The sequence below is a fragment of the Eulemur rufifrons genome, chromosome 9 (assembly GCF_041146395.1).
Source record: "Eulemur rufifrons isolate Redbay chromosome 9, OSU_ERuf_1, whole genome shotgun sequence".
NCBI lineage: Eukaryota > Metazoa > Chordata > Mammalia > Primates > Lemuridae > Eulemur > Eulemur rufifrons.
Genome location: NC_090991.1, coordinates 45,822,699 through 45,832,122, shown reverse-complemented (window position 1 = coordinate 45,832,122; position 9,424 = coordinate 45,822,699). Strand labels below are relative to the sequence as shown.

The 9,424-nt window shown below is 52.7% G+C and overlaps 1 protein-coding gene across 4 annotated transcripts in view; it reads right to left on the bottom strand.

The window, feature by feature from the left end:
• Positions 1-403: 403 nt before the first annotated feature.
• Positions 404-9,424, bottom strand: part of AXIN2 (axin 2) — a 31,228-nt gene continuing 22,207 nt past the window's right edge. The window contains exons 6-11 of one of the 4 annotated variants that reach the window (XM_069481642.1): positions 8,830-9,335; positions 8,355-8,549; positions 7,790-8,023; positions 7,105-7,200; positions 5,706-5,873; positions 404-1,940 (exon numbers count right to left, since the gene is read on the bottom strand). In XM_069481642.1, coding sequence (XP_069337743.1) covers positions 1,814-1,940; positions 5,706-5,873; positions 7,105-7,200; positions 7,790-8,023; positions 8,355-8,549; positions 8,830-9,335 — 1,326 coding nt within the window. In that variant the 3' untranslated portion in view covers positions 404-1,813. The remainder of the gene's footprint in view (positions 1,941-5,705; positions 5,874-7,104; positions 7,201-7,789; positions 8,024-8,354; positions 8,550-8,829; positions 9,336-9,424) is intronic. The other 3 variants (XM_069481643.1, XM_069481645.1, XM_069481644.1) reach the window with 3 other exon arrangements.

Genomic DNA, 9,424 nt, shown 5'->3' with positions numbered 1-9,424 from the left:
TTCCAGGTCAGCAAACCCACTTTCCCAGGGGCTTCTCGCTTCTGAGACACCTCCTGAAATGCAAGCACCCCTGGCAGGATCCCATCTCAGCCTCGTATCACCTGCACTACGTGGCTGGGCCGTACACAATCTGCCTGGGAGGAACAGGCTGAGCGTAGGTAGTGGAGGGAAGACGACCTCCAAGGACCTGTTGTCTACAGCCTGCTCTGTGACCAAAGCCTCAGCCAGGAGTCTGGTGATTTTGAGGAAACGGCTTTACAAAACCCGAGGGCAGGTCCAGATCAGGAAAGGGGTCGTGCTCAGGGATGGGCTGGAGAAGGTGGGAAAAGGAGCACAGATGTTCACATACCAAAGGGGCCCCGGGCTCTGCTCCCGCCCAGGGGATTCAAAGACGAGGCCAATGTTTTGAAAAATATAAAATTTTAATAAAGGCTACATCTCTTAATTACAATAATTATTGTACCAAGTAATTTTCCTTAAATGAACTCTTTATAATGCATAATTTACAGTATAAGTAGAACAAAATGCCATGACAAAAGTCATTGAGTACAAGACTTGTAATAAAAAGGCATAAAATATATTTATACATAAACCCCTTTCAAAAAACAAGGGAAAGCTCGAGCCCTCAATATAGGGCGACACACGGAGTGGCCCCCGTGCAGGTACAGGTACTGTACTGATTTAAAGTCAAGCACTAGAGATAGTGGATTAATACTCTTTTGCCGTACACTATATACAGACGTATGGTACAAGGAACGATGGCAAACAGAATGCACAGATTAACTCAACACGAAAACCCGGACATGGAAGCGAAGGTGTCTGGAGGAAAGGTGCTGCTAGGTCTCCCACAGCTGTTCGCTTCTCTGCGGGGCAGGGGGTAGTTTCCTGAATGGCTGTGGTCCAAAGACTAATTAAAAAAAGCACAAACAACAAAAACCAAGAAACTGTCATTTCAATAAAAGCACAAGCTTGAACCACAAGGTAGTGATTCTGGCAGGCTGCAGCCATTGGGCACTGGGCCTCGGGGGAGGCTACAAGGTGTGGCACCTCAGTCACAGGATGAATCTGGGGCCCCGACAGTGAGGCTACCCCTGCCTGCTCCGCAGTGGGTCATCCCACCCAACAGGACAACCCCCAAAACGTTGGAGATGTCGCAACATGGTCAGCCCTCAAGACCTTTAAGACAAAATAGAGCAGCATGGGCGGCGGGGGGTGGGGAATGCACCAATTTCTGCGTGTGTCAATGGCAGGGTACCATTTTAAAAAGTCTGTCTTCACTTGGAGAAATGCAGTGCAAAGCATAATTCCTCTTTTAATGAAGAAATCATGAACGCACTCCTAGCTCAACTCCTAAGTTTAGATAGAACATTAAAACTTCCTCTCCCCACCTTCCACGTTTAAAGCAGCATATCCATAAACTGGGGGTGGGAATTGGCTGTTCAATAAATATCGGTAAGGACTCCTGTCCAGGTAAGCTATACACAGTTTCTCTTAGTTTATGGATTTCAGATCCCTAGGAAGTCATATATTATGTATGGAAGTCTCTCAAATACAGTCAGCATCTTCAATAGCCAAGAGTGGTCATGTTTTTAATAAATAGTTCAGGCTTTTCTTATCTCAGTACCCAGCTCGTGAATAACGAAAATCAGCCTCCCCCCACCCTCCCAAAGGCCCCCTGGCCAATTCTTCCCTAGACTTTGTCTTCTTCATTGGTTTAATTTTCCTTCAATGTGTTTTGTCGCAGTGGCTCACGGCCAAGACAGGTCACGAGAACTTTGGGGATCCACAGTTTGCCAAAGCCAGACCCGAGGGCTCAATCGATCCTCTCCACTTTGCCCAGAATCCTGCCCTCGTACATCGGGAGCACGGTCTCGTCGTCCCAGATCTCCTCGAAAACTGCTCCACAGGCAAACTCATCGCTTGCTTTTTTGAAGTAATACCTTAGAAGGAAAACCGGAAAAGCTTCTTGGTAAATGCATCTTTCACACTGTTTAAAAGAAAAGTATGCCAACACAGAGGACTAAGGTTTCTTAGGAATCTGCTACGGCAGGTGTGTGTGTGTAAACTATTGCCCATATCTGAGTTAAGGTGGCAACTGGGCTGGCCAGACCACACAGACCAGGAGGGTTGGGAAGAAGGCTGGGCACCCTCTGGGCAGCGGCCTAGGCTGAACCTGCCACCTGTAAGCGACTGACTGAGGTTGCAGTCTTCAGCCCTGAACTTCCACTGTCACCCAATACACACATCCTGGAAAGCAGAGTTGCTTTTCTCCCCCTACTTTTTCTTGAGGTTGGGGGATGGAAGGAGAAAGGGGAAGGCAAGTGCCTGGAGTTCATTTGTAGCAACAGCCAAGAGGGTCCCTCAAGGAGACCCTGGACTCAGCTCCAGGCTCAGCCAGCCTGAACCGGTAACCTGCAGGAGTCTGCAGAAGGCGGACTTCAGGCAATTTAATCAGTCCGGAGGCCTCTACCCCTTCCCACCCCCAGTGCCCAAGTGCCAACACTCCCGGCTAGCCTCCATGCAGGCACGCGGGAGGCAGGCCAGCCCCACGCTGCTTGCTTCCAGGGATGCGAACAGACAGCGCGCGCCCCCACGACACCCTCCCCTCTTCTCATCTCCCTCCTCTCCCAGCCTACCCCTCCAGGGTCAAACACCAAAGGCCCTTCTATTACGCCCGCTGATTAAAGGCTCCTTTTATCCCACCCCAGCGTTCTTTCTTCTAAGGCTGTTTAATTGTACCGATGCAGATGCCCGGCCTCTCTCAGGAGTGTCACGTTTGGAAACAACTGCTGTCCTCTCGGGCCAGGCCTACCCCCAAACCCCTTCTGAGGAAATTAAGCTGAGGGCCTCTTCCTTCCCAGTCCCCCGGCAAGGGAGACCCCTCAGACGGATTAAACTCGCCCCTGCAAACTGTCATTTCCAGCCCATAAAGGCCACTCACAGAGGGAAGGTCACGGCCCCTGGGGGGCGAAGAGCGCCTGAAAACATTTCATTGTGTCTCAGGGTTACGGTTGGTTTTTGTTTTTGTCTTTTCTCTTAAAAAAAATTAACTCCCCTTGGTTAGAGCTAAATTTTTTTCCTCTTTAATGAAGGCAAGCCAAATACTTTCATAGGAGATAAGGCTAAATAAAGCGAAACAGCTGGGTTTAGTCAAGGTCCTTTGTTTTTAGCATTCCTGGCTGAGCTAACACATCGGGGTGAACAGCACAGCTCGGATGGGTCACAGCTGAAAACGCTTCATGTCAGGGGGTCAAAATGTTTGGGGGAGCCTGAGCGGAGACGTGAGAAAATGGGAAGGGGCCCTGTGCACAGGAGACCCTGGACAGCAAGGAAAAAGCCACTTTTCCAAATAATAGGCTGGAACCCCAATGCCACCCTCAGACCCCTCGGCACCCAGCTCCAGCCCCACTAGAGCTTCCCAAGCTGGGCTTCTACAGCATCTCTGGGCAAACACGCGAGGACCTTTTCCATAATTGCAACCTCTTCCCGAAAGGAGAGAGGCAACACTCTCTTGGCCCCACCCCCAGGACTTCAAACATGCTGCGCTGCCTTCATTTTCTCCAAGAAACGGGCTTTTCCACTGCAACATGCTCTATGTGGCAAACTTTGCTTTCTTCTGACATCTGGCACCAATCGCGTCTGGCACGTCTGGAGGGACTGTTTGCTTTTTGAACCCCTGCCATGTTGAGATTACTCAACGCATCCCAGGTCCCCACCCCAACCCCCAACCCCTACTCCACAGCCCCAACCTCGTTGGGCTTTTTTATTGGGGGTGGGGTGTGTGTGTGCAAATGAAGCAGTTGGAGCACCAGCCCTGCTGGGAGGGTGAGGCATGACACCCTGTGCCCCCCACCCCCCAGGAGGGCACTGAGTCCCACTAAGGCCCTGCAGAGATAAGGCGGCTGCAGGGGCCTTCCCACAGCCTGATCCAATAAGGAAAGAATTTGAGAGTCAACCATTTGTGCAAGTCTTTGTGCATTAAAGGGGAGGCCAGGGCTTCAAAGCCAGGCTTATTAAGTGTGCCTCAGGAAAAAAAAAATCAGAGCCAGATGTGGCCAGAGTGGCTGAGCGAGGCACCTTCCCTGCGAGCCCATACTCAGCGCTCTGTGGTTCTTCTCCCTGAAGGTCACCTGCAGTTCCACTCAAAGTCCGGCCGAGTCAAAGCCGAGACCAAGATGAATCCCTAGAGGGGCGCACTTGTGTAATTAGTTCCACCTTGTGTCTTTTAAAGATAAAAAAGAAGAAGAAAAAGAAGACAGGTCTGTTCCCCAAACCCTTTGATACCGTTTCAGGATCATCTCTGCCCAGGTGTAAAAGAGAAAGATCTAGGCCTAACTACACGCCCTGCCAGTCAATCACCTGCAGGGTCTCAGCCCAACCTCCGTCCCTTCCTCCTGCAAAAGGAATCACTTTTGGCCCTGCCCAAACTAACTCCCAGATGAAGGCAGCTGGCAAAGCTCCACAGGGCCTGCTCTGGAGGAGAGGGTGTCTCAGCTCCCAGCAGGTAGACTCACCTATGTCCGGGAGCTGGTGCCCACCTGGAAGGTACAAGTACTACTCAGCGTTCTCCACCTGCGTCCCCTGACGCCAGAGGCGGGGATGGACTGTGGTCCCACACAGGGTCCAGGCACACAATCGAGGACGTGGCACCCCCTCTCAGGTATGGACCCCAAGAGTGAGCACCTCCTTAAATTGGCTGCCCTGGGAGCCTTCGCTCGTCTCCCCCGGTCCCAGCCCAGTGCCCGGCAACCCACGGTCTGACTGGAGCAGCATCCACGTGTTCCCTGGGGTGAAAGCCACGGAGAAGGGGCAGGGAGGACTCTGGATGAACTGAGGCAGAGTCATCTCCTGCCTGCATTAAGAGGACAGTGTGTGAGAACTGGCCCACGGCTGGCCCTCACCCTCCTCAGCTCTGGAGTCCTCTTGAGGGCCCTGCAAGCCCAGTGTGGGGCTTTCTCAAGGGCACCTCCACTCCACAGATGAGGAAAGAAGGCCCAGAGGTTAAGTTCCCTTCCCAAGGCCCCTGCAGGGAGAAGAAAACAGTGAGGCCCAGGCAGGAAGAGTGGCCAGCTCTATTCACCCTGTGCCCACCCACGAGTCCGGCCCCTTCTTTGTTATGGACAAAGGCGCATCCCTGCTTCCAATGACCCGTAAATCCCCGGAGATAGCTCTTTAGGCAGAAAGGCGGAGTAAGAAAAACACTGCCATTTCCTAGCCATGCTCTCTGCTCTTCTGGGCCTTCAATGTGGAGGTCTCTCCCAAACGCCAGCCCAGAGGAGAGAGGTGCTTTCAGGACCCTCCCTCCTAATCAGTTTGTCTTTCTCTCCCCTCAACACATGTCCCTCAATTTCAGGCAGAGTCTCCACCCCGAGCCCCAAACCCAGCGCTCCTGACTAAGTAAACAGAGGCTCCTTTTCTTCTCAGTCTTGTTCACCTGGTGGAAAAAGCCCAGCCAGGTCCCCAGAGAACCCCTCCAAGTAGCCTCCCTCTCAGGGCAGCTGCTGCGTTACTGCTGTGAGTGGTCAGAGCAGACAGGAAATGAGGAGGAGCCGAAATGTGCCCAGCAGCCCCTCCACCGCCTCCCCAGGCACCTCCTCGGGGGGCCCCTCCCAGGTCTGCTCAGGCCAGGGGAGCTGCTCCAGGCTCTGGGCTCTCAGTTCTAAGCAAACAAACTCTAGAGCAGAAGAAAGCCACAGGACTCTTACCTATAATTTCCCTTTTTGCTGAGCTGCTCTTTAAAGTGGCCCAGGGTCAAGCTCTGAGCCTTCAGCATCCTCCTGTATGGAATTTCTTCTCCACAGAAAAAGTAAGTGACGACCAACTCATTGGCCTGGAGGGCGTGGACACCTGCCAGTTTCTTTGGCTCTTTGTGACTGAAAGTAAGATGGAATGCAACAAGTTCAGCATTTTAAAGCAGACACACATCTAAAGCAAACACATACACATGTACACAAGGGACAGGGTATCCGAGCACTGAGGCTGCAGCCTATCAGCTCAAAGGAGGCTTGGGGCAGGGCCCCTTATCACAGAAGCAACCACCTGTGTGGGACACCCAGTGTAATCCCACGTGATCTGCATGGAGCACGCAGGAAGGGACGATTTCCTTTTGGTTGTACAAATTGGTATCATTTCCCTCACTGCCACCAAATGGGGCACCAAATGGTAGCAGCCCCTTTCAGGTTAGCATAAATGGGGTGCTCGCCAATGATGACCAAAGAGGAGAAATTATCACAGAGCTGCAGGGGCTCACCCCGGTCAGGGAATACTGCAGAGACAAACCCAGAGCAGGGCCCCTCCAGGGATGACATGACTTCGGAACACCTGAAGCCCACCCATCATTCTGGCAGAACAGACACAACTAAAAGGGGGTTATCCCATAGTCATCTCACTGCCCCTTTTATTCTGAGTTTTTGCAGAGTGGCTTAAAAAAAACGAGCTGCTGGCCTGGATAGCTGGTAGACTTAAAGTCAACCAATTAAAACAATGAAAGGGACCAGGGAGGGGGCCTCCTCAGGACTCACTGCTCAGGAGGAAGAGGGTAAGGAAAAAAACCCTTTTGTTAGACATTGTAGATCTCTTCAGCAGATTTCTTTTTAAATGCATCCTATAATTATCCTGGGCAGGCTTCTCAATCCACTTCACAAAAGTGTAAATTTACAAAAAGAATCATTGCCTAATTTAAGGAAAATGTTCTGTTTTTTGTAAGCAAAAACACAAACATGGTCCTCTCCATCTCTGCAATGGTAGAGAATCACCTTTCTGCTTAGGGGTGACAAAGATGTTTTTGGTACTGCCAACTTGCAAGATGAATGGTGACAACTTTCCCATCCAGATCTGGGGTCCCTTTTACCCATCTGTTAATGGCTTCATGTCCCAGCTTTTAATTGATGTGGGCCCAGAAAAACTTGTGCTAGAATGCCTTTCTCAATACACACAGGTTTTCCATGGATGGCAACATCTGTGTTTACTGCTCCTCATCACTAGCATTAAAGTCAAGGTGATTTTATATACCAAAAAAAGTTTTGTAAAAATGCAACTTCAGATAGCAAATACCCTGAAACATAAACCGTTCAGATTTCAGTAATGCCAGGTGAAGTCACTCACTCTTCTGGAGCCAGACATGGGTTGGAGAAGGGCATGGCTCCTGCCTGAACAGTGCCCGAGTGGTTCCTGTCTCTCTGCTGACTGGCCACACAGCACCTGAGGACACAGCCAGGGTGAGGAATTTAGAGACGCACTGTCATCCCCAGAGCAATTGGGAAGCAGACAGAAAATTACTCTCTTTGGCCTCCTGAAGAGACACGGACTCAAGTCCATCCCTTTGGAGACCCAACCAAGGCCCTATGTTAACAACTGCTGGAGGACTGGAAGGCGTCCTGGGAACAGCCATCCTAAGCCCTCCTGAGAGCCCAAGACAGGACACTCCCAAGCTGCAGCAAAGGGGGCTCTTTGATTCTCCACCAGTCATGGCTTCTTATACGCTCATCTAACCAGCCTTAAATGAGCAAGACATTTGTAAGGAATGGGATTTGTAAGGAATTACTGAAATTCATTCTCCTACCTCTAGGCATGACTTGCCTAACAAACAGATCCTGGCAGAATGAACATAACTAAAGAGAACAATTTCTAGAAGGTGAAAAGGAGAATCTTACTCAGCCAGAAGTAATTGCTCCTCTCTGAGGCTTTGAGACCCCGGCAGAAAAGACAGGCCCTCCCCGCTAACAACAGACGAGGTCTCCAACTCAGACCCAATCCCTGCATTAATCTCTGACCCCTCGCTTCCACTCACCGCTGCTTTGGGGGCTTCGACACCTCCGCTAGCCTGCGGCAGGCCTCCTCCAGCTGAGCCAGAGTGTTGGGTGGGGTCAGGGGAGGCATCGCAGGGTCCTGGGTAAACGGGTGGGCACGGGGGGTAGTGCGGGGGTGCCCACTGTTGCTCCCCCACAGATGGTGCCGGCCGGCTCGTTCACCTGGGGACACTCGGGCAGACTCCAAGGGGTAAGCCTTTTTTGTGCTTTGGGCACTGAACAAGGAATGAGAGAAAGAGAGAGAGAAAGCAGAAGCAAAGAAATTGGGTTAGAAAAACTGGAAAATGTGACTTCAATAGAAACTTGTCTATTCTGCTCTGAGAGAGAGAGAGAGAGAGAGAGGAGAAAAAAATAACTACCATAACACGAACAGGGGTCGGTGCCAAAACATGACATTTTTGTGGTCTGCTCAGTCCAACGTTTAATATTAAGATGGCAGGAGCAAACAGTCACACTTGTTTTCGGCCGACTGCAAAAATAGCCATCCCCACAATGCCTCCGTACTGAGTGCCCACGACCCCCGCGGCCGCGGCAGGCAGTGTTTACCTATGGGGCTTGGGCTTGCTCTGCCGCTCACTCTCCAGCATCCACTGCCAGACATCCTGCGACCTGTCTCCTTCCTCCCCGGGAAGCTGCAGGGCCCCGGCTCCGCCGGGGGCCCCTCCTTCCCTGGCGGGCAGGGCCAGGCCTGGCTCCACGCCTTTCCCATTTCGTTTGGGCAAGGTACTGCCTCTGCTGCCGCTGTGGGGAACCAAGAACCACACCCAACCCAGAGACCAGGTTAAATCTCCAGGACTTCTTGAATCGAACAATTGGGCAAATGAGGGGCAATGACACTGAAGACCCATGCACCTGCTCCCTGCTCCCCACCCCCCACCCCCCACCTGCATCATCCCGCCGCGCCCTCTGCCTCCCTCCTAGAAGCTAAATGCCTGTGTCATACACCCCACCTCACACCTGCCCAGAGCTCTGGTTGGGAGACAAACCCCACCCGGGACCCTACGGTCTTCCCGACACCTACCCAAACTGCTCGCCTGGCATGGGCTCCAGAGCCTTGGGGTGGCTCTTGCATTTCGAATAGCAGTAAAACTCGGTGCCCCCAGGGCAGAAGCAGCGAACCCTCTGTGTGGCTTCCGCCTCGATCTCCTCCTTGGTCTTGGGGACGGCGTGGTGATGGATGTAGTGGTGGTGGACGTGCTTCGTCGTCTGCTTGGTCACGAAGCCCTTGCCCCCGAGGAGAGGGCAGGCGCCCTGCGGCGCCGTGGGGGGCAGCTTGCCCCCGGGTGGGAGGAGGGAGTGGTACTGCTGGTGGTGGTGGTGGTGGTCCGGGGAGCGGGAGCGGGGGCTGTAGCGGCCCATGCCCGGCGACTGGCAGCCAGGGGTCTTGAGGACCCTGGACAGGTGGTCGTCTAGAATCGTCTGTGGGTCCTCCTCGTAGCTGCCGGAGGGCAGGAGAGAAAGGGGGTGCTGGGTGGGCGCCCCGTCCCGCGAGCTCGCTGTGAGCTCCGGACCCTCCTTCTCTTCATCCTGGAAGGGAAGGCAGCAGGAGGGGAAGTGACCCGGGGAGCATCAGGGGCAAACACAAGCCACGGGATCGCACCCATTGGCCTGCAGCA